At 44.1% G+C, this 25,770-nt stretch overlaps 1 protein-coding gene across 2 annotated transcripts in view; it reads right to left on the bottom strand.

The window, feature by feature from the left end:
* Nucleotides 1–5,116: 5,116 nt before the first annotated feature.
* DNAJC14 (DnaJ heat shock protein family (Hsp40) member C14) overlaps nt 5,117–25,770 on the bottom strand; it is a 32,961-nt gene continuing 12,307 nt past the window's right edge. The window contains exons 4-8 of one of the 2 annotated variants that reach the window (XM_077297594.1): nt 18,765–18,884; nt 8,799–8,959; nt 8,504–8,606; nt 7,228–7,500; nt 6,078–6,990 (exon numbers count right to left, since the gene is read on the bottom strand). In XM_077297594.1, coding sequence (XP_077153709.1) covers nt 7,269–7,500; nt 8,504–8,606; nt 8,799–8,959; nt 18,765–18,884 — 616 coding nt within the window. In that variant the 3' untranslated portion in view covers nt 6,078–6,990; nt 7,228–7,268. Of the gene's footprint in view, nt 7,501–8,503; nt 8,607–8,798; nt 8,960–18,764; nt 18,885–25,770 lie in introns of both variants that reach the window. The other variant, XM_077297592.1, reaches the window with a different exon arrangement.

Raw genomic sequence — 25,770 nt, forward strand, 5'->3', positions numbered from 1 at the left:
CTTTCGGGGTAGCTAGTTCCTCAGGCTGGCTCGAGACGTCTAGGAATTTTTTAGGCACGTTCACCGGCTACCTCTAGTTGTTTTGGATAGGTTCAGATTTGCGATCAGTCCAGTTACCATCTCCCTAGAGCTTGTCCTTAGTTTATTCACTTGCTGGTCTATTCTTGATCCTCAGCCACTAAGGATCATAACACAGGACCTCCCACTGCAATAATTTTAGATGGAACTGAGCCCATCTTACTGCGGGTATACAGGACGTCAGAGAGCCCAGCAAGGACATTGCTTTTCTTAAGGTCATTACAGGGTGTTGAATTGCTGTTTCTACAAGATTTTGAATTTTGACCAGCTTGTTCTCTGGTAGGAGACAAAGCTGACGCCTGGAGTCCAGAACCAGGCCTAGAAAGGACTGAACCCGCTCCAGCGTCAACCTTGATTTGGCAAGATTTATTTTCCACCCCAGCAATTCTAGTGTCGCCATAACCACTTCTATTTGTGACAGGCAGTGTGCTGCTGAGTTCCCTATTATCAGGAAGTCGTCCAGATACGGAACTATTACTACATCCCGCGAGTGGAGGAAGGACATGACCTCTCACATCAGCTTGGTAAAAATTCTTGGTGCTATTGACAGGCCGAATGGGAGGGCAGCGTACTGATAGTGCCTGAGACAACCTTGGACATAAACCGCTACCCTTAGGAATTTTTGAAAGTCTCGATGAATTGGGACGTGATAATAGGCGTCCCTTAAATCGATAGCTGCCATGAAGCACTGTGGGAACAAGAGTTTTATCGCTGTATTTACAGACTCCATTTTGAAGGAACAGTTTACTACCGATTGGTTGAGGTTTTTTAAATTGACGATAGTTCTTAGAGACCCCTCTGGTTTTTTTATCAAAAAGAGAGGGGAATAAAAACCTTTTCCCTGTTCTCCTCCCGGGACTTCTACCAGAACACGTTTTGATACCAGTTCTAGTACCTCTGTTTCCAAGGCTAGCTGCTCTTCCGGGGTTTTTCTTTGGGGTGTTGAAATAAAAGTCTGTCGCGGTGGATAAACAAAATCTATTTTTAGGCCGTCTTTGACCACCTTCAGAGCCCAATGAGTGGGGGAGATGTTTACCCAGGCTGGGAAAAAGGACGAAAGCCTCCCCCCTACTGGCCTGGCGTCATTGGGAGGGCTTTTTAGTTGATGTTGAGGGACCTTTAAACATATATCCAGATCCCCTTCTGTCTCTGGAGTCCCAGCCCCTTCTGTCTCCCGGGGGGCGACCCCTACTAAATTTGCCCCTCCGAAAATAAGGCCTTCTAAAGTCCACTGGAAAGCGAGGAAAACCCTTTTTCCTGTCCCTGGCTTTCTCCAGAATGTCCTCCAACTTTTTACCGAAGAGGAAATGGCCATCACATGGTATAGAACAGAGTCTATTCTTTGAGGGCAGGTCTCCTGGGCACCCCTTCAACCAGAGAGCACGCCTAGCCGCATTGGATAAACTTGCAGCTCTAGCCGCCAGCCTTACCGAATCTGCTGACAAGTCTGCTATAAAGGCAGCCGCTCCTTTAGCCATAGTTACATTAGATAAAATTTCGTCTCTTGGAGCTTTAGATTTTAACTGCTCCTCTATTTGCTGTAACCATACAATAAGGGAACGAGACACACAGGTTCCTGCAATTGCTGGTTTCAGACCGCCTGGTTTCAGACCGCCTGCGGTTGCTTCCCAGGTGTGTTTTAGGAATCCGTCCGCTTTTTTATCTAAGGGGTCCCTTAATACACCAGAGTCCTCTAAGGGAAGGGATAGTTTTTTAGAAGATTTAGCTACTGCACCATCAATTTTAGGCACTTTATCCCAAGTCTCTGAATCTTTCTCCTCAAAGGGGTAACGTCTTTTAGAAGCCGAGGGCAGATTACCCGATTTCTCCGGCTTTTTCCATTCTTTTTCAATAAGGGCCTTTATTTTGGAGTTAACAGGAAAGGTACGTTTTCTTTTTTCCTCCAACCCCCCGAACATAATGTCCTCCAGGGATTTGGCTGTTTTCTCATCCTTTAGGCCCATAGAAGCTCTAACGGCTTTAACTAGCTTGTCCATGTTGTCGGTAAGAAAGCACGGACGGCCCCCAACATCACTATCTGAAGATGAGCTAGAGGACTTAGAGGAGGAGGAGCAGGGAGACAATGGTTCCTCCTGATATTCCTCATCAGAATGAGAAACCTCAGACACGGAAACCGGTTCTGGGTCTCTACTACCCTTTTTCTTAAGGGCTGCCTTAACAGAGCCTTCTACTTCTGCTCTAATTATTGCCCTTAGACTAGAGGCAAAGTCAGGGGTTTCCTCCAGGATGGTCTTTTGGATACAATCTAAACAAAGACTTTTCTGCCACTGGACTGCCAACGGAGCTCTACAGAGGGCACATTGCTTATTCTTTGTCTTGGAGCTAGCCTTCCTCGGCGCCTGCCAAGTAAACAGAAAATGTAGCCCATTACCACCATGGTGACATTCACGTAGATCACTCACCACCCGCTGACCATAAACGGTACCGGATTCTGAGGCGGACTAGGAGCACGGGGAACGATTCTCCTGGAGGTAGAGGAATCCTGAGACGACCGACCAGGCCGTTTGCCACTCCTTGCACTCGAGCGGCTATCCTTCTTTGTACGCTGGTGAGCAAGCGTATCACCTGAAAGGGGCTCATGCTGCTGGAGCTCCATACGATCCTCCATGTCTGGAATAGCTTTATGGGAATGAGCGTCGTTCCAGCGTTATCTTACCCTTAATAAAGGGTACTCTCCGTCTCTTCCGGTGACCGTTAAGCTCTTCTTCTCCCCCTGGACACCGCCGGGAAGTCTGTGGCGTTACCGGCGTCTTTTGCATGGGCGCCGCCATCTTGGATCCGGCGCGCCGGTCTGACGTCACACGGGCACGCCCACTCCCAGCGTACCTTGCGCGCAACGTCAGCCGCGCGCCCGGAAGTGGCCCAGCTGAGGGGGAGAGAGCGGCGTGGCAGACAGAGACCGGCCCCAGGAGTCCGGACTGCGCTAGACCGATGCCCGCACGTGCGCAGGAGCCCTACGGGATCTGCGGACGGCGCTACCGCTCCTGAAGGCCGACATACAGGCGCCCTGCCTGTGCTTCCAGTGCCGGGACAGGAGCGGGTAAGTGGATCTTCTATCAAAAAATTGAACCGCCGTCTTCAGCACAAGGGTTCCCATCAGGACAGGAAACCCAACTGAAGCGAGGGAGAGGTACCGCCCTTTTATTTCAGTAGGTTTCCTGTCCTGACTGGGCGGATCCCTCTCTCAGGTGTGCTGTCATGGGAGACGGGAAAATGTTACTTATTAAGTATTTTGTGTGACATATCTCTGTGATTTAAGGTCATAAAAATTCAAAGTTGGAAAATTGCGAAATTTTCAAAATTTGTGCCAAATTTCCATTTTTTGGAAATAGCAAAGAAATTTTACCACTAACATGAAGTACAATATGTCACGAGAAAATGTCAGAGTCACTGGGATCCGTTGAAGCGTTCCAGAGTTATAACCTCAAAGGGACAGTGGTCAGAATTGTAATAATTGGCCCGGTCATTAACGTGGGGGTAAAGGGGATAATGGGATTTTTTCCGTGATGGCATCTGAACGCATAATGGCTATAAATGTGCAGCTTAGCTGTGCGAATGCACCCCAAGTGTTCTTTGGCTCTGACACTACTAGGGCCGCAGTCTTGTCTGCAAACTGTACTCGTCTTCTAATCCCACATGTTCATCACACCATGTACAGCCATTTTATTATGGCTTTACCAGCTCATTTTGATGACAGTGCGACGTCTCCAGCAGCTGGCAATAATACCAGTACTGACCAAGAGTAGAAATCTAGTGCACCAGAGTCTACACGTATTGTCCACCAACTCACTCGCCAGGCCTCCTTCACATTGCCCAAAAATCAAAGCCAAAAGAACAGAATTCAAAGCATAAAAGTTTTAATTTAACAAAATATTATACAAGACCATTTAACCCCTCAATCCCAAAGATCAACCCATACTGTAATTCCGCCATTCCTTCATTGTAATGCAGTTTGGACCTCGTGAACAAGCTGCGTTCTGTGGATGGATATCATAAAAAGCACTTCTCATGTTTTTAAAGAGGTACTTTGTCTATATTTTTTTGTGCAGAGGAAAAAATTAGTGCAGCAAAGATAAAGAAAGACCCGTCGTGGTTCCATTCCTTCGGGTGAATGACAACGTGGCCTTCAGCAGAAGACCTGAGTGAAGTACGAAATGTTGAGACTAATTTGCTAACAAACCCATAAACAAAAAAAAAAATCTATATCTATTATAAAATATATATATATATATATATTATGCAGTGTTTTCCTAGCATCTAGATCATCAGCCAAGACTGTCAGCTTTTAGGAGGACCAGCATGCTAAGAATGAAAGCAACTCATCAGGTTGAAAACTACTGCATGTCGGGTAGCAATGTCAAGAGAAACTGGACACGATCCATGTGGATTGGGTTTTGAGGTTCTCCCCCACCCTAAAGTTTCAAAGCCAACAGAGATTTGCTAGGACCTGGTTTCTAGACCATAGTTATTCATGTATGTTGTTGTTATTTCAAGGTGGGAGACTTAGCAAATATGAAGCAAATAAAAAGGTGAGGAAGTTTCCAGATCTTATGGGGTACTTTTGACGTCGGGTTGCTATGGACGAGTGATCCACTTTATTCATGCACCGATTTTGCCAAATCTTCACTGTATCCTGCGGCATTTTTTAAGGCATGGAATATACAGATTAATACAATTTCACATCATGTGATATCTGACTTTCTGTACCTGTATTCTATGTATTAGATGTTACACAACATTATCCTGAGTTAGATCATTTATCAGCCGCAGCAAGTGAACATGTCACCTATACCTCCGTAATAAAATAATATTTCACCAAACTACAGTATGAGCATAAGTCTTTGGGCGGAGAGTTAGCACACTTGTACAATCAAAAAATAGAAAATATTCAGAAACAAAACCTGTTAAATTTGATTGTCCTATAAACCGTTCCTGCAGAAATGTACTATACAGTGGGATCAGTATATGAATGGCTATCCCAGGGGTAACTTAAAAATGACAAAGCAGCCACAAACTTAATCCCAAATGTTCAATACTGTTACAAAGAAGCTTGGGGACGGCTTTCTTACTTGTATTGCCTGAGTAATGGAACAAAGCAGATCATTAAAAAAAAAAAATAGGGACTGTCAAAATTGATAGACAAGGCAAGTCATGGCAATGGCGCCAAACACACACTATACATAAAATAGGGCTTTTCAGTTAAGCGTACCAATGATTTCCAAGAAATTGATGATAAAGCAGGACCAATGTATAATCGCTTTTATTAAATCCCTCTTTTAGCGATTTCTGCCAATAACTCGCAGTACAGACCACCTGAAGTCTGTGCTGCAGACAACGCTACACTTTGCTGCTCTGGTACCTTTTTCAGTGCGGGAGCAAAGGTCATAAGATTTTACTGAAGAAAGCAACTAAGACAAGTAGGACGCTGCATATTTTAGTGTATGCTGCAGAACAAGCTTCAGGTGGTCCGTACTGTGGGGGTTATCGGCAGAAATCCCTAATGAAGTGATTTAGAGAAATGACTGCAGAGTCCTGCACTATAATCATTTGTGTGTGAAAGTGTAGGTACGCCTTCAGACTGGTCAAGAAACCCTTAAAGGGGATAAATTATAACTTCTAGATCTGTGTAGGTCTGACAGCTGGGGCCCCTCCACCGGTCACCTACAGGGCAATTTAGTCCGCTGTTTGCTCATGCTCGATTGTTCTATTCATTCTCTATGGGACTGCTGGGAATAGGGGAGCGCCGAGTTCAGCTTTCTCACAGTCCCGGGCAGAATGTATGAAACCGCATTTCACCGTGTGCACTGCTGTTTCATTCAAACTGGACTCAAGTGCTGGTTCTTGGCAATCTGACAGCATCTCAGCCATCAGTCCCTCACAGATCGAGATGTCATTACCAATCAGGTGGTTACGTGAAATCTAATTAGTGAAATACCTGTTCAGGTCACTGTTAATCTCAAGCAAAATGCTAAGAGGATGATGCTATTCTTGACTTTTAATTTTAAAAAGATTTTCTGGTAAAATATCATAAAAGGGATTCAAACGATTAAAAAAAACATGGTTTTTTGTACTGTCAGTATGTGTTTTCAGCACTGATCTGAACAGAGCTGGGCTTTACTAGATGCTGCCCATCAACAAGAATGGTGCTGCGAGTCTGGCAGGCAAGATCACAGCCATCTCGAGAACAAGTGTCCCTGTCTAAGTTGAACAGCGGGGTATTCATATGGCATATCCTGTTATTCCAATTACTGAGAGGCATGATAAGTTTATATATACTCAAGGAATCTGGAATTCCCACTGATTACAATTAAGGTGTGTGGGTGTCTCCAGTAAAAAAAAAAAAAAACTGTGAATAGAACATCTTCATTCTCAAATCCAGCAATTATTCTAATAAAATGGATATAAGGGGCAATTAAAAGCATATTGTCTGAAATCCCTCAAGAGCTTTCACCCCTTTATACCGATATATCATTATTGTGAATTTTAAGGTAATGCACAGACCAGTGCAATGGTTACACAGTAACGAGCAGAACAGAAAAAAACTATTGAAAAAGAAATTGGTGAAAAAAATGCAGATATTGGCAGCATGTCTGCCCCTGTATTAACATCCATGAATATAAGAAGAAAAGCTGTCCACTCCTTGGCTTTCATGGAGTTTGATGTCATTCACAGCAATTTCTAAAAGATGGAGAAAGGATAATCAAAGCAAAACCAAATGTAGCGTCCCAGCTCCTGTGTATAAAACTAGGAGAGATGAGCGTTCCTGTGCATGTGCCCATCCATACATTCTACCGGGGTCCATTTGCCATTAGCCTACATGCACAGTAAAGTCTTCCTCTCCACATAGATGTCTACACCAGGTATCTTTGGTATGATGAGTAGATAAGGTTTCTATTAAGACAAAAAAAAAAAAAAAGTCCGATCTGTTAAAGGTACTTGCAAAGGGAAAGCTTTCTGGTCCTCACTGCAATCAGAATTTCTAGAATAAAAAATAAAAAGAATAAAAGTGTTCATTTGAATGGTGCAAAGCCCTTGACAACTTGGTTCCGGTCAGTGTTCAGCAGTCAGACTGGAAATCACTAAACACTTATGGAGTTTGAAGAAAAGTTGTGCAATTAATGTCTTTACCCCTGTTTCTTCACATTTTCAGTTTGATGCATGGAGAGTGCTCATTTCTGCACTGGGCGCCTCATTTTCTTCTTTCGCTTTGACTTTGTTTCACTCTTGGATGCAGTGTCAGGTTTAGATGGAGCAGAAGGAGATGGAGCCCCGTGTGGCGGAGGCTGCGGGGGAGGTGTGAAGAGGTTGCCATTGGGCATCTGACCAGGAGATCCTTGGAATATTCTGCTCAAGAGGTTCTGTAAATCGGCAACAGAGGTCGGGGTGCTTTCTGATGGTGCTCTGCAGTAGAAGAGAAAGTTCATAAATGGCAGCTGTGCTGCAACACAAAAACGCTGCCTACTGTGATTAGCAAATTAACATCTACACTTCTCTATGGTGTAAACCAGAAAACAACAAAAAATGCAGATCAGTGAGGCTGCCAGGTGGCAGAAGACTGCCGCAGGGATAGTTCATCAATACCCAAGACTAGGACAATGATAACACTAACATGAAAGGAATTGTCACTTTTCGCTCAATTCTACATTAAGTAGCAAGTGGGGCAGGCGATCTCAAGTTTACTAATACCTGTTGCACAGGAGGAAGGAAGCCAGTGGCTGCAGCTAACACGCGTGACAGCTATAAAAAGGTAATGAATATTCACTGCACCCCACACCCATAGTCCCCTCCACCTCTATGCACTGAAGCCAGCGCCGAGAGGTGGGAGAGACTATGGGAGTGTGGAGCAGTGAATATTCATTCTCCTTAATAGCGAGCACATGTGATTGCCGCATCTGCCAGCTTCCTGCAGTGGCTGGACCATCACTTGTGCCCGCTATTGAGGAAAAATTAATATTCACTGCTCCCAACTCCCATAGTCCAGGGCGTGTGGAACAGTGAATATTTTGGGTTCTGATGTCATGTGGGGGCAAATGGCAGTGACATCATGCGTTGCTTACACGCTGAAGTCAGCAGGCAGCATCAGAACAGCATGCCAAGCTGCGAGGCAGCAGAGGCAAGGTGAGTAGAATCATTTACTTTGTGTGCGGCGTGATGGGGGCCATGTATACCAGGATGGGGGTGGAGAGGGAATCAGTACATAATTGGGGGACATTACCCCTATCTAGAAGAATCAGCAGCAGATCAACCCTCCACCCATAACTATGCATCATGACCACATTTGTTCCTATTTCTCTTCTCTCAAAACTAGGTGCATTTTAGGGTAGAGTGCATCTTCTAGTCAGAAAAATACAGTATTTAAGACAACCTCTTTAAACTGTTCCCATAACACTTAAAGAGTCCAAACCTTTGCCGGCCTGCATTTGTAGAATTTCTTGAGCCAAATGAAATGTGATACGGAACCCGGTGAGTGTCTGGTGAGATTCCCACACGTTGGCATCCTGCCCACTCTAAAGATGGAGAAAAGAAGCGATAATAGCCGCTGAAAAAGTACAGATTGCTATAAATTAACTACAATTTCTGCATGTCACTCAGTATTACAAAATGAAAAAGAGGTGCTGATGAACCAGAGTGGAACAAACTAAACGAGCAGTAACCTCTAATATATCCCTATGGCGCTGGGTTACTCTGCATTCCATTACCTGTGATATCAAACACTTTCCCTTGCATCATTGCAAAATAGGTGATCTTGAGACCCAGCATACTTGATTCTGCCCAGAAGTCTCCCTCTTCCGCTGGATGCATTTTTCCACATTCAGCACAGTAACGAGCATTGGTAGGATCCCGGTCCATCTCAAATCTCCTGCATCAGATGAAAAAAGAAATACAAACCATTTGAAAATAAAATAGGAACTGAAATTAATCATTTATACATTCTCAATTTCCTTACTGAGAAACTGCATCTAATAAAATTACGCACGCACTAGTTTTAAAGAAATACTGAGCAGGTATTCTGGCTCATGGGCGCACACACTTTCAATCAAACTGTGCACGATGACATGGCAACCTTTTGCAGGTGGGCTATACTAAAATCTCATCTCAATGCCAAGCCCTGTAAAAACTTATGCCCAAAAATGAAAAAGTATTCTAGGAGTGATACCTTTATTGCCTAACCACAAAAATTATCACTACTAAAATACTTGTCATTTCTGCACATAAATGTATTTACATCGATTTTTCTGGCTAACACTGTACAGTATAATTTTTTTTTACATTATGTTAAACCCTCAAATGAACTTGTAAAAAATTGAATCCAGATATACAGTACTTGTCTCTAATTAACATTATATTGGAAAGATAGGGAGAGAGTAATACTTTGGAGGAAACAGACAGCCAAACAATGCCAAAATATAAAAAAAAGTTAGCCAGTACAAAAGACAAATGTGGCAATAGTGCAATTCACGTGAACGATGCCAACAGCGTGCTGGTGCATGTTGCATATACATGTCTGTATAGCAAACACCATATCTGAACCTATGTATTCAATTAATACTAAAGATGTGCTGGCCAATTTCTAAATTTTTCCATGTGTGCTGAAGGGAGTGGTAACTTCTGGTTTTCATGCTCCATACCACTCACCCTTAAAGGGCCACTGTCACCCCCTCCAGCCATTATAAACTAAAAGAGCCACCTTGTGCAGCAGTAATGCTGCAGTCTAACAAGGTGGCTCTTTTAGTTTTTGATTCCGTTATTCCCTCAATAAAGCGTTTTAAAATTTGCCCTAACTACCTGTCTGTAGACCTGGAGGCAGGTCCGAAGCCTCCTCTGTGAATCTCCCAACGGCCGTCACTCTTCTCTTCTGGGGATGTGGTCGCCGCCGCCCCCTTCGCGCTGTTTCTTCTTAAATCCGGCGCCTGCGCTGTGCGTGCCTGCCTGGAACAGGCGCAGTCTTCATTGTCCGTCATAGGTCAGATGCAGGGTGCCTGACTGCACCTGTGCGGGCAGTGCGGCCACCCTGTTGCTGAATCCCCACCCCGCACTGTGTTATTCATTATGCACAGTGCGGGGCTGGGGTTCCTGGGCATGCGCACTGCGCTGTTCAGACGCTCCCCCGGTCCCCCGCCTTCCAGCATTGCTGTAATATACAGGTTTCCTTGCCAGCGTTTGGAATGAAGCAGCCGCAAATAACGCTGGAAGGCGGGGGAGCGTCTGAACAGCGCAGTGCGCATGCCCAGGAACCCCAGCCCCGCACTGTGCATAATGAATAACACAGTGCGGGGTGGGGATTCAGCAACAGGGTGGCCGCACTTCCCGCACAGGCGCAGTCAGGCACCCTGCATCTGACCTATGACGGACAATGAAGACTGCGCCTGTTCCAGGCAGGCACGCACAGCGCAGGCGCCGGATTTAAGAAGAAACAGCGCGAAGGGGGCGGCGACCACATCCCCAGAAGAGAAGAGTGACGGCCGTTGGGAGATTCACAGAGGAGGCTTCGGACCTGCCTTTAGATCTACAGACAGGTAGTTAGGGCAAATTTTAAAACGCTTTATTGAGGGAATAACGGAATCAAAAACTAAAAGAGCCACCTTGTTAGACTGCAGCATTACTACTGCACAAGGTGGCTCTTTTAGTTTATAACGGGTGGAGGGGGTGACAGTGGCCCTTTAAGACACTTTCTATTTAGGACACTTAATTCTCCTTCATACGTAAATTTTGAAGAAACTGCAGGGAAGTTGTTCCAAACATCTTGGGAAAACTAACCACAGATCTTCTGTGGATGGATGTAGCCTTGTGCAAATCCTTGTGTCTCTAAATGTAACCTCAAAACTGACTTGGTGATGATGAGATCAGGGCTCTGTGGGGCCCACATCATCACTTCTAGGACTTCTTGTTCTTTTAAACACTGAAGACTGTTCTTAATGATATTGAATGTACGTTTGGGATAGATGTCCTGCTGCAGAATAAGTTGGGATCCGACACCTCCCCAACAGAACAGAGATCATATAATCATAAATATAAAAAGCAACCCTATAACTTCACTAGGATGGGAGGCCTATGCAAATAAGCACAATGGACACCCCCAACATAAAATTATTACTGAAAATATGGAGTCAATAGTCCACCAATAGATATACATTTTATTAAATCATAATATGGCGTACACATAAATTAAAACAGTCAATTACAACAGAGGGAATCAGGTAACAATAAAATACATTTTTATTGATGGACTATTGACTCCATGTTTTCAGTAATACCTCCCTGATGGTATTGCATGATAAGTATCAGCCTGTATTTCTCAGCATTGAGGACACAACTAATCCCGACAATATCCAACTCAATTTGCTGAAATGCAGCCCAAAACTTACATTAAACCTCCACCATGCTTTATTGTTACCTGCAGACACTTGCTGTACTGCTCTCCAGCAAATAAATTACCTTCTGCTACAGCAAAATATTTCACATTTTGATTCATCAGTCCAGAGCACCTACTGTCGCTTTTCTGCACACCAGTTAACGTTAATACTTGTGTGCAAGCCAAGTTTTTCAGCACATTTTTTTGTGCTGAAAACGCCCCCCTCGGCTTATACACGAGTCAATTGTCCAGAAAGCCAGCGGGGGAGGGGGAGCTGCGGGTCACAGAGGCAGGAGCCGGCGACCGTGGCTAAAGCCTGTGCTGCTGCTAAAGAGAATGACAGTCGCAGCCTCCAGCAGCGTGGCACACATCCTACATACTTTCCTGCGCACCCTCGCTGCATCTCCTCCGTCCTAGCGCCAGCAGCACTTCCTGCAGAGCGGTCACGTGTCCCCCACTCATTAAGGTAATGAATATACATGCCTCTCCACTCTCAAGCGCGTGTAATGAATATTCATTACCTTTATGAGCAGGGCCACGTGATCGCTCTGCAGGAAGTGCGCTGGCGCCAGAACAAACGAGATGCTGCGAGGATGGGGATAAGGAGCCATGCATACAAGGACGGGGACCCATGCATACAAGGACGGGGACGCCATGCATACAAGGACAGGGATCAGGGGACAATGCATACCTGGGCTTATACTCGAGTCAATAAGCTTACCCAGTTTTTCGTGGCAAAATCAGGTGCCTTGGCTTATATTCGGGTAGGCATATACTCGAGTATATACGGTAATATGTTTTCGTGCAGTAGCTTGGACTTGTTTCCATATCACAGGTATAGGTTTTTTATTGTTCATAATTCTTTCATAAAAACCATTTCAGGCCAGACATCTCTGGACAGTAGATTTGTGTATCTGGCATACAGCTAGTTCGGGATAGATGGCACTGTTGGACATCTTCGGATTTCAAAAGGGAAGTAATCAAGATGTGTCTCATCTGCTTCACTAAGACTCCTTGGGTGACCAAGGTGTCTGTTTCAACATTATCCATTTCTCGGCGATTTAAAAAAAAAAAAAAAAAAAAGAAAATCTTGAAGCCACTGCCTTTATTGACCAGTTCTCCAACTAGCTTATACACTTTCTCTCTGCTGACATTCCCATCATCATCATGGGTTACTTCAACATCCCCACAAACACTGCCAGCCTGCAGCTTCCAAACTCATGTCACTTGCTTCATCCTTTGGTCTTATCCAGTGGTCCTCTGCAGCCACACACACGGACAGACAGACGTAATCTTCACCTGCCTCTGCTCCTTATCCAACCTCACCTCTTCCCCTGACCACCAATACGCACGCTCAACCATGTTCTCCTCACCTGCACTTAATTTCCAGCAACTAGCGCACCTCCACAGAAACCTTGTAAATCTAGACATTCACACAAACTGCCTCTATTTTACGGCTATCCTCCATATTGTCACTCCACAACACAGATAGTGCCACTGTTTTATACAATGTAACACACGCATCAGCTATTGACTTGGTGGCCCCTCTCGTTCATGGCAGATTGTGAGGAATCAAAAGACAGCCCTGGCACAACAACCTTACTAAAAAGCTTCAGCAAATGTCCATGGTTGCGGAGCGGAGCTGGAAGAAAGCGCACTTGCAAGAAGACTTCACTGCATTCAAAAAAGCAACTCATTCACGGTGGCACTCACCTTGGCTAAACAAGACTACTTCAACACACTGGTTATCCTCCTTATAGCACAACCCCAATCCTCTTTATAGCACAACCCCAAACCGCTAGTCAACACCTAAAGCTCTCCTCCGCCCACCACTGCTCCATCTCTACAGAAGAATTTGCTGCATATTTCAAAAATAGGATGGACTAAACAAGACAAGTCTTTATTGGACAACAACCACAACTCCTCCGTAAAATAGACCAATGCCCTTCCCCATAACTTACTCCCCCATCATCACTGAATAAGAACTCTCATCTCCTCTTCAAATGCCAACGTCACCACTTGTGCACTTGACCCCATGCCATCCCACCTCCTCACCACACTTGTCCTGGCCCTAACCCATCTATTAAACCCATCGTTAAATTCTGGTACCTTCCCAACACACCACAATCACATCTATCCTGAAGAAACCATCCCTCAACTCGACCATCCACGTCCATCTCTCATCCCATAATCGGTGATCCTGTTCGCCTCCAAACTCCTTGAACAGCATGTCCATGCTGATCATGCCTCCCACCTTGCATCTATCTCTCTGACAACCTACAGTCCGCCTTCTGTCCCCACTACTCAACTGAAACTGTCCTGATTAAAATACTAACTATCTACTTACCGTCAAAGAATACAGACAATTTTCTATACTCCTAGATCGGTCCTCTGCCTGCAACACCGTCAACCACTTACTCCTACAAATCCCCTCTTCCCTTGGCATCAAGGACCTTACCCTTTCCTGGATTTCCTCATAACATTCTAACCGCACATTGAGTGTCTCCATACCAATTCTACCTCCTCACCCTGCTTTCTTTTTGTTTATGTCCCTCAAGACTTTGTTCTGGGACCCTACTTTTCTCAATCTATACCTTTGGGCTGGAACACCTAAAAGTCGCATTGGCCTCCATTACAACCTATACACTCATGACACTCTGGTCTACCTCTCTAGCCAAGATATCTCCTCTCTGCTGTCCAGAATCCCAGAGTGTATCAGCCATATCCTCCTTCTCCACCTCGGTCCTCTCTACTCCACCGTTTCTTCCCTCCTGCATATCCAGTTCAAACTGCTAACATTGATCTACAAAGCAGTCCATAATCCATCTCCCAACTAATCTACTGATATCTTCCAACACGCAACCTCCAGTTCTCCCAAGACCACCCTCTCTCCGCCACACTCAAACGTTCCCCACCTAGTCACCTCTAAGACTTGTACCGAGTATCCCTTCATCCTCTGGAATTCTGTGCCTCACACTGATTATCCACCACAATCTGAACCTTAAGATGGAACTAGAAAACCCCATTTCTTCAAGAAAGCTTACAGCCCGCAATGACCCTGCTGCCACCTCACCACTTCTGAAGCTGCCACAGCCCCAAAATTATTGTCTCCTTCCCCATCATTCTATAGATAGGCTGTAAGCCGACAAGAGCAGGGCCCTTTCTCCTCTGTACAAGTCTGTCATTGTTGGTTTGTTCACAGGGTTTTATATTTGTATCCTGTATGTAACCCCTTCTCATGTACAGCAACATCAACGGTGCTCTAATTATTATCATCAACAACGTTAAAACCCCAATACTCTGAAATATTTGCCTTAAAGAAATTGTTGATGCAGTATAACTACCTTGGGTCATGTTGCTATGCTCAGTCTTGCCACAAAACAGTCTTCCTCAAACCCCCTTTTGTGGCAAGAGTTTGGATGATCCTCAACCAGTTTTAAGCCTCCAACGCAACAGTTTGTTTCAGTTAATGACCGTTTCACCCTACATATGAAATGATCCTTATCACCTGTACAATTGGTTGCTCATACACCTGACTATAATTCCACAAACTCCTTATCTATGTGGAAGTGAACCTAGAAGAATTAATGTGGATTTGAAGGCAAAGATTTTTTTTTTCCTCATTCATTTTACTTTTTGTTAAAGGGAATCTGTCAGCAGGTTTTTGCTATGTAAAGAGAGGACAGCATGAGGTAGGGGTTAAAACACTGAACTCAAAGATGGGTTAAATGTCATGCTGTGTAGTGTATACTTCAACTGAAGCTTTAATCACATTGAGATTAACATTGCTGTGACTAGCTGGCCACATGCTTGCAAGTCCTATTCCGCCCCCTTCTGTGATAAGCAGCTCACTGTCTACAGCTATGCATACAGAGCCTGATGTGGGCGGGGGAAGCACTCTCAGCTCTGCTGCATTGCTAAATCTAAAGTCTCTGTGTCAGAACAGATGCACCAGTAAACTAAGTGATAAATCGCTCCTCTCAGGGTCTCTTTCTCTACATCATGTTACTCTTAGAGGAGGTAGCAAAAACCTGCTGACAAATTACCTTCAATTAATAAGAATAAACTGTTAAAATTAAGTCTTAGGCCATGTTCACACGTTCCTGATTTCCCTGCTGTTTTTTCTGCACTAAAAACCGCAGCTCTTAGCAGAAAACGCAGGTGCGGTTTTTGGTGCGTTTTTGATGCGGTTTTTTATGCAGTTTCTCTGCAGATTTTCTGTGTTTGACACAAATAAAGCTTAAACTGCAGTGGGGAAAAAAAAAAAAAGAAATTATGTCATTTCCTTGTCCAACCCTTTTCTTCTTCCATCCTCCATTTTGGGACTAAACACCAAAATGAGTGGACGTGTTTTGAATGACAGCGCTCCGCAGAGTGCTGAGCGTAGGCCAGATCACAGCCCGCGGATCCAGCTCTATCCAGCTATTTAAGTGCCACGTATCACGTATTTCAGTGCCACGTATTTAAGTGCCACGTATCACGTATTTCAGTGCCACGTATTTCAGTGCCACGTATTTCAGTGCCACGTATTTCAGTGCCACGTATTTCAGTGCCACGTATTTCAGTGCCACGTATTTCAGTGCCACGTATTTCAGTGCCACGTATTTCAGTGCCACGTATTTCAGTGCCACGTATTTCAGTGCCACGTATCACGTATTTAAGTGCCACGTATTTCAGTTGCACGTATTTTTGCTATTGTAAGGTGGCATTAATCCCGGTTAATAATGGAGAGGCGTCAATAAGACGCCTATCCATTATTAATGCTATTAAAATAAAAAAAATATAGGGGGACCCCCCCTAAAAAAAAAATGACATAGGGTCCCCCTATATTTTTAGGCCAGAAAGGCTAGGCAGACTGCTGCAGGCCAATATTTGTGGCCTGGGAAGGGGTTAAAATACCACTGGCTTTTCCCAGGCCATGAATATAAGCCCACAGCTGTCTACGTAGCCTTTCTGGCACTAAAATATAGGGGGCCCCGAAAAAAAAAAAGTGTTGGGGTCCCCCTATATTTTTAGGCCAGAAAGGCTACGCAGACAGCTGTGGGCTTATATTCATAGACTAGGAAAGGGGCCATGGATATTTGCCCCCCCTGGCAACAAATATAAGCCCGCAGCCGCCCCGGAAAAGGCGCATCAAAAAGATGCGCCAATTCCGGCACTTAGCCCCTCTCTTCCCACTCCCGTGTAGCGGTGGGATATGGGGTAATGAGGGGTTAATGCCACCTTGCTATTGTAAGGTGGCATTAAGCCCGGTTAATAATGGAGAGGCGTCAATAAGACGCCTATCCATTATTAATCCAATGAAAGGGTTAAAAAAAAACCAAAAACACAAACACTCGAAAAAAATATTTTAATGAAATAAAGACACCCACTTTTTGACCATATTTTATTGTACGCTCAATCCGTCCTGAAGACCCTCGACCTGAAAAAGACGCAAAATAAAAAAACAAATTCATACTCCCTGGCCCTGTCCGCAGAAATCCAGAGGGTCCCACGAAGATCTTCCATGGAGAACAGACACATCCAGAGATATGTCTGCTCTCCACGGCTGCAGCAACACACTGGCAGGAGCCATAGTTCCTGTCGGTGTGTCACTGCGCATGCGCGAGCGAGTTTACCGGCGGTCATTGACCCCGACACTCTCGCTTAACGGCAGTGCTGCATGGGAAAGTTCAACGCAGCTGTACTGCCGTTAACCGAGACGCCGGAGCCATTGAACTCCGGAACAGTACGCGATACACTGCTAGGAGCTTCGCTCCTGGCAGTGTATCGCCGGAGAGCAGCCGATCGGAGTGGGACACTCGTTTTATGGATTCTGCGGACAGGGAGTATGAATTAGATTTTTTATTTTGGGATTTTTTCTAGGGGATCGAGGGCTTCGCCTACCAGTGTGCTGTTGGTGAGTATATACTCTGTTATATGTTGTATGTACTGTGTGTCATGTATGTGTATTGTGTGTGTTTTGTGTAACTTTACAACTGTGCTAAGTCGCCGGACACAGGGACAACTCTCCCATCCTAATACCGGATGGGAGTAGTAGTCCCATACGGCGACTTAGCACAATGGTGGCACTAGCGTCGCATGGGGACACACACACACACACACATACCAAATCAATCAAACGGCCGACATCGATCCCCATGCGACGGTATGCCTCCATGTCTCTTCGGGATACAGGAACACACTCCGCCCAAGCACTTCCGCCCACGCACTTCCGCCCGCTTCCCCGCACTTCCTGCTGCAGCGGTTTCTCCACCCATAACCGCAATAAAACCCGCAGATATATTTTTGATCTGCGGGTTTTACTGCGGGTTTGACCTCACAATGGAGGTCTATGGATGCAGAATCGCTGCAGTTCCGCACAAAGAAGTGACATGGTCCTTTTTTACCGCAGCTATTCAGCGCGGCTTTTTTAGTGAATTTCTGCATCATGTGCACAGCGTTTCCTGTTTTCCATAGGGTTACATTGTACTGTACCCTGCATGGAAAACAGCTGCGGACCCGCAGCGGCAAAATCGCCGCGGTTCCGCAGTAAAAAACGCATTGTGTGAACATGGCCTTAACACTACTTTTTCCAAAAGCATTCCTACTTTGCAGAATTTATATACCGTACATACACACATTACGTAACAGTACTCTGCGAATATAGATATACATGGTATACATACGCACATGTAGGAGGTAGAGTACAAATATATATTAACCACTATCGGGGGGGGGGGGGGGGGGGGACCCTACGGACAGGCAGTGTGACAAATTTTGCCTTCTCAGTATACAACCTAAAAGTACATCACAAAAGTTGAGAACAGGATCTGGCAGCAGACAGGAGCATAGTCCTTCTTGGCGCACGGGGAAAGCAGACCACTGTACTGTGCCCCCTCTGGCAGTCCCATAGTGAATGACCAGAGGTGCTTGAGTTTGCAAATTCTCGCTCCAATCAGACAATGGAGAAAAATGCACCGCTCTGGTCAACAGTGGAAGTCTGAATGATCAGACTCGCACCAGCAATCTAGGAGGAGTATTTATTCTGTTGATGGATAACTTCTCGAAAAAGGAATACCTATGTAGTCACTTCCTTACACAATTTTTTTTTTTTTTTTTTTTTTTTTTAAAGGCTTTTCAACTCACTAATTACTGCTAGTTAGAACGCTCCTTACAACTCATTCCAAGTGGAATTTGTCATTTGACCAATTTTATACAATCATAACATGGGTGCATTTCTGCTGCTGCATTACAGACACAAATCCCAGCACAACTGCAGAAGCACGCACTCGCCGTACGGGGAGATTCCCGTCTGCCGCCTGCACTGTACCTGTGCTTTCCCTGACACTTGCTGCACATCATGCTGTTCATTGCCTCCTTTAGATCGTCCTGCAGCTTGGTGAGAAATTCATTCATGGACTTCGCCAACTCAGTTTCCGACATTCGCTTCCTGGAATTAATCAAACAGATGGAGATATTAGCAAGGGATTTCATATCAGTGGGAATCTTTACATTTGCCACTTCCATTACCCAAATTATGTTTTTTTTGCTTGGAGCATAGCAAAATAGACTCTTTCCTTACAATAGAGGTATAGCTAAACATCTAATGAGAAAGGGAAAAGCATAAAATGTAAATGCAGTTATTAGAAGGGGGGGGGGGGTCCAAAAGAGAAAGAAAGAAAGAAAGAAAGAAAGAAAGAAAGAAAGAAGAAAAAATATATATGATTAATTATTAATTATTATTATTATTATATAAATACAAAAGACAATGAACACATTTTATTTTATTTTAATACTTTCCCAGCCATTTGTAATTTTTTCCTAGGTTCTGGAGAACATGTTTATCCCCTACAGGTATGATGTATCCATGTGAAGAGTGCCCCCTTTGCAGAGTCCAATAACTGATTAGCTACTATGTATACATATGCAAAGTAATCTGTATATCACCACCCTTCTTCTTACAAATACAATGGATTCAACTATCAGACCACAGTAGATTTAACCCCTTCATGACGGAGCTTTTTTCGGTTTTGCGTTTTCGTTTTTTCGCTCCCCTTCTTTCCAGAGCCATAACTTTTTTACTTTTCCACCAATATGGCCATGTGAGGGCTTATTTTTTGCGGGACGTGTTGTACTTTTGAATGACATCATTGGCTTTAGCATGCTGTGTACTTGAAAACAGCAAAAATAAATTCCAAGTGCGGTGAAATTGCAAAAAAAAAAAAAAAAGTGCAATCCCACACTTATTTTTTGTTTGGCTTTTTTGCTAGGTTCACTGAATGCTAAAACTGACCTGCCGTTATGATTCTCCAGGTAATTACGAGTTCATAGACAAACATGTCTAGGTTATTTTTTATCTAGGTAGGGAAAAAAAAATTCCAAAGCTAAAAAATAAAAAAAAAAAATTGCGCTATTTTCCAATACCCGTAGCGTCTCCATTTTCATGATCTGGGGTCGGGTGAGGACTTACTTTTTGCGTGCCGAGCTGACATTTTTAATGATACCTCTTTTGTACAGATACGTTCTTTTGATCGCCCGTTATTGCATTTTAATGCAATGTCGCAGCAACCAAAAAAAACGTAATTATGGCGTTTTGATTTTTTTCCTCACTACGCCATTTAGCAATCAGGTTAATCCTTTTTTTATTATTATTAATAGATCAGGCAATTCTGAATGCGGCGATACCAAATATGTGTAGGTTTGATTTTTGTTATTGTTTTAATTTTGAATGGGGTGAAAGGGGGCGATTTAAACTATTGTTTTTCATATTTTTAAAACTATTTTTCTTTAAGTTTTAGCATGCTTCAATAGCCTCCATAGGAGACTAGAAGCTGCCACAACTTGATTGCCTCTGCTACATAGAGGCGATGCTCAGATCACATCTACCGTATTTTTCGGACTATAAGATGCACCGGACTAAGAAGCACCCAGGTTTTAGAGGTGGAAAATAGGGAAAAAAATATTTGAAGCAAAAAAAGGTGGTAAAATATTTAATAACATAAACATACTATTATTTATAATAACACCACATATAATAGTATGTTATTATGTTGGAAGCTATGGGTAGAAGATGGAGCTGCGGGACCAGTGTGGTGGCTGTAAAGTACTATATGAAGACGCTGGAGGGCGAGTATAAGAATAGGGGCACAGGGCTTATATTTAACCCCTTCACCCCCAAGGGTGGTTTGCACGTTAATGACCAGGCCAATTTTTACAATTCTGACCACTATCCCTTTATGAGGCTATAACTCTGGAACGCTTTGACGGATCTTGGCGATTCTGACATTGTTTTCTCGTGACATATTCTACTTCATGTTAGTGGTAAAATTTATTCGATATAACTTGCGTTTATTTGTGAAAAAAACAGAAATTTGGCGAAAATTTTGAAAATTTTGCAATTTTCCAACTTTGAATTTTTATGCCCTTAAATCACAGAGATATGTCACGCAAAATACTTTATTAAGTAACATTTCCCACATGTCTACTTTAAATCAGCACAATTTTGGAACCAACATTTTTTTTTGTTAGGGAGTTATAAGGGTTAAAAGTTGACCAGAAATGTCATTTTTACACCACCATTTTTTTTTTTTTTTTTTTAGGGACCACATCTCATTTGAAGTCATTTTGAGGGGTCTATATGACAGAAAATACCCAAGTGTGACACCATTCTAAAAACTGCACCCCTCAAGGTGCTCAAAACCACATTCAAGAAGTTTATTAACCCTTCAGGTGTTTCACAGGAATTTTTGGAATGTTTGAAAAAAAAAAAAAAAGTAAAATGTTCATTTTTATTTACACAAAATTTATTTCAGCTCCAATTTGTTTTATTTTACCAAGGGTAACAGGAGAAAATGGACCCCCAAAGTTGTTGTCCAATTTGTCCTGAGTACGCGGATACCCCATATGTGGGGGTAAACCACTGTTTGGGCGCATGGCGGAGCTCGGAAGGAAAGGAGCGCCATTTGACTTTTCAATGCAAAATTGACCGGAATTGAGATGGGACGCCATGTTGCGTTTGGAGAGCCCCTGATGTGCCTAAACATTGAAACCCCCCCACAAGTGACACCATTTTGGAAAGTAGACCCCTTAAGGAACTTATCTAGATGTGTGTTGAGCACTTTGACCCAACAAGTGCTTCACAGAACTTTATAATGCAGAGCCGTGATAATAAACACTTTTTTTTTTTTTTCTTCCTTCACAAAAATTATTTTTTAGCCCCCAGTTTTTTATTTTCACAAGGGTAACAGGATAAATTAGACCCCAAAAGTTGTTGTCCAATTTGTCCTGAGTACGCTGATACCCCATATGTGGGGGGGAACCACTCTTTGGGCGCATGACAGAGCTCGGAAGGGAAGGAGCGCCATTTGGAATGCAGACTTAGATGGAATGGTCTGCAGGCGTCACGTTGCATTTGCAGAGCCCCTGATGTACCCAAACAGAACAAACCCCCCACAAGTGACCCCATATTGGAAACTAGACCTCCCAAGGAACTTATCTAGATGTGTTGTGAGAACTTTGAACCCCCAAGTGTTTCACTACAGTTTACAACGCAGAGCCGTGAAAATAAAAAATCCTTTTTTCCCCACAAAAATGATTTTTAGCCCCCCAAATTTTTGTTTTCCCAAGGATAACAAGAGAACTTAGACCCCAAAAGTTGTTGTCCAATTTGTCCCGAGTACGCTGATACCCCATATGTTGGGGTAAACCCCTTTTTGGGCGCACGGGAGAGCTCGAAAGGGAAGGAGCACTGTTTTACTTTTTCAAGGCAGAATTGGCTGGAATTGAGATCGGACGCCATGTCGCGTTTGGAGAGCCCCTGATGTGCCTGAACAGTGGAAACCCCCTAATTATAACTGAAACCCTAATCCAAACACACCCCTAACCCTAATCCCAACGGTAACCCTAACCACACCCCTAGCCCTGACACACCCATAATTCTAATCCCAACCGTAAATGTAATCCAAACCCTAACCCTAACTTTAGCCCCAACCCTAACCCTAACTTTACCTCCAACCCTAGCCCTAACCCTAGCCCTAATGGGAAAATGAAAATAAATACATTTTTTTAAATTTATTATTCTTCCCTAACTAAGGGGGGTTTGATTTACTTTTATAGCGTTTTTTATATCGGATTTTTATGATTGGCAGCTGTCACACACTAAAAGACGCTTTTTATAGCAAAAAAGTTTTTGCGTCTCCACATTTTGAGACCTATAATATTTCCATATTTTCGTCCACAGAGTCATGTGAGGTCTTGTTTTTTGCGGGACGAGTTGACGTTTTTATTGGTAACATTTTCAGACATGTGACAGTTTTTGATCACTTTTTATTCCGATTTTTGTGAGGCAGAATGACCAAAAACCAGCCATTCGTGAATTTCTTTTGGGAGAGGCGTTTATACCGTTCCACGTTTGGTAAAATTGATAAAGCAGTTTTATTCTTCGGGCCAGTACGATTACAGCGATCTCATTTATATCATTTTTTTATGTTTTGGCGCGTTTATACGATATAAACTATTTTATAGAAAAAATAATTATTTTGGTTTCCCTTTATTCTCAGGACTATAACTTTTTTATTTTTTTGCTAATAATGCTGTATGGCGGCTCGTTTTTTGCGGGACAAGATGACGTTTTCAGCGGTACCATGGTTATTTATATCTGTCTTTTTGTTCGGCGGTATGGTAATAAAGCGTTGTTTTTTGCCTCTTTCTTACGGTTTACTGAAGGGGTTAACTAGTGGGGCAGTTTTATAGGTTGGGTCGTTACGGACGCGGCGATACTAAATGTGTATTTTTATTGTTTTGTTTTCTTATTTAGATAAAGAAATGTATTTATGGGAATAATATATATATATTTTTTTCTTTATTTAGGAATTTTTTTTTTTTTTTTATTTTTTTTTTTTACACATGTGGAAAAAATTTTTTTTTTTACTTTTTTACTTTGTCCCAGGGGGGTGGACATCACAGATCGGTGATCTGACAGTTTGCACAGCACTCTGTCAGATCACCGATCTGACTTGGAGCACTGCAAGCTTACCAGCGCCTGCTCTGAGCAGGCACTCGGTAAGCCACCTCCCTCCCTGCAGGACCCGGATGCCGCGACCATCTTGGATCCGGGACCTGCAGCGAGGAAGGAGGTAGGAGACCCTCGGAGCAACGCGATCACATCGCGTTGCTCCGGGGGTCTCAGGGAAGCCCGCAGGGAGCCCCCTCCCTGCGTGACGCTTCCCTATACCGCCGGCACACCGCGATCATGTTTGATCGCGGTGTGCCGGGGGTTAATGTGCCGGGGGCGGTCCGTGACCGCTCCTGGCACATCGTGCTGGATGTCAGCTGCGACATGCAGCTGACACCCGGCCGCGATCGGCCGCGCTCCCCCCGTGAGCGCGGCCGATCGCGTATGACGTACTATCCCGTCGGTGGTCATACGGGCCCACCCCACCTCGACGGGATAGTACGTCAGATGTCAGAAAGGGGTTAAAGCACCACTCCAGCACTGAAAAACAACACTGGAGTGCTGCTTTAAGAACCAATGGGAGACCTATAACTCCCAGCATGTCCTGCAGATCCTATGACATGCTGGGAGTTATAGTTCACCACAGGAGTGGCAGAGTGCTTTATTGTGTGTTGTAGTGACTAACCCTTTAATTGTGGCAGCCAGCCAGCTGTGGTGAGGTAAAAAGCTGGAGCATCCCATCCCATGACACCACAGAGCGCTCCCTGCCTCTCCACAGCACAGGAGGAAGCTTGCAGATTGTAGTGTGGTGTCTGCAGGACCTGTGATGACATCAGAAGAGGGAGGGTTCTGTGCTGCCATGTGATGCTCCAGCCCGCCCACTTCCTGACATCACACAGGTCCTTGTGCTGGAGCACTCAGCATCCAGCAGGCAGGTATGCAGCGATCTTGTCTCCCCTGGCCCCTGCTGCTGCCCCTTCCTCCACCGGACACACAGATCTCCCCCAGCTGCTGCACGAATCCAGCGCTGGGAAACCATGTGTGCCTCTGCTTAAGTGAAGGACTATTCATTTGCTGCTCCCCGCTCAGCTGACAGGTGGGCGGGGAAGCAGCTAATGAATATTCACTGCACTTTAATAATCGGGACCATGTGGTTTCTCCAGCGCTGATTCCTGAAGCCTGGCAGGGACACTTTTCTGCCTCCCAGTGCATCCCACTCGCTGCTGCCCCCTCCCCATGTTACATCCCTACCATAAGACGCACCCACACTTTCCTCCCAAATTTGGAGGAAAAAAAGTGCGTCTTATGGTCAGAAAAATAAGGTATGTAGTAGAATTACAGCATTGCTATGAGAGCCGACCAGAAGGAGGCGCTTATAGCAATCCGGCATCAACAACCATAGAGGTCTCAAGGAGACCTCTGGTTATGCCGACGAACCGATGACCCCGATCACGTGATTGGGTCATCGGTGCACGCATTTCCGTCCGGAAGCGCTTGTTAAATGCCGCTGTGAGAGTTTGACAGCGGCATTTAACTAGTTAAATAGGCGTGGGCGGATCGCGATTCCACTCGCGCCTATTGCGGGCACATGTCAGCTGTTTTGAACAGCTGACATTACCCTGCTTTGATGCAGGCTCACTGCCGGAGCCCATATCAAAGCAGGGGTACTGCCATTGGACATACTATCCCATCCAGTTGCAGAAAGGGGTTAACAGGAAAAAAACAAAAAAAAAAAACACACGTATGTCAAGGTAACGATTCATGTAGTCGCTGCTCACCTTGATCATTGAACTACTTCATATAAAAGCGGTATGTAAGCCACACAAGTGGCGTTCTACACGGCCGAAAGAGTGAAATAAATACATTTTCAATATAATCAACACTGGAATAAAGGAGGACAGTAGCAGATTCATATGTACCATGCTCAATAGGGTCTCCTCCCACCAAGTCCAAAAGCAATATAGGAAAAAAAAAAAAGCCAACATTTCAACCATAACTGGCCTCTAAAAAGCCTAAATTTTTGTTTTTCAAAAAATATATAATATACAGCCCTATATTTTAGAGAGGGACAATTTTTGCCGAAACATTGTCTTTTTGTCTTCCCATCATGATTTGCCCTAATATGGAATAAAGATCAAGTTGTTTATCAAGAATCGATTGCCTTGGTGCCTCGGCTTTTTGGGATTTCTATATGGATTAAAGGAGGATTCATATACGGTAATATATGTGCTCCATACAGGATACTGAAAAGTTTACTTTATTCACTGCTAAAAGGTGGCCCCTGATCAGGTGTCTTATCTATAGATGGAGCAAAACGCAGTAACCTAGGGTGTCCTAAGAACTTCGGCAATCCGTGTATTACATAGATAACCCATCGATGTCA

This window comes from Ranitomeya variabilis, chromosome 3 (genome assembly GCF_051348905.1).
Source record: "Ranitomeya variabilis isolate aRanVar5 chromosome 3, aRanVar5.hap1, whole genome shotgun sequence".
Taxonomy (NCBI): domain Eukaryota; kingdom Metazoa; phylum Chordata; class Amphibia; order Anura; family Dendrobatidae; genus Ranitomeya; species Ranitomeya variabilis.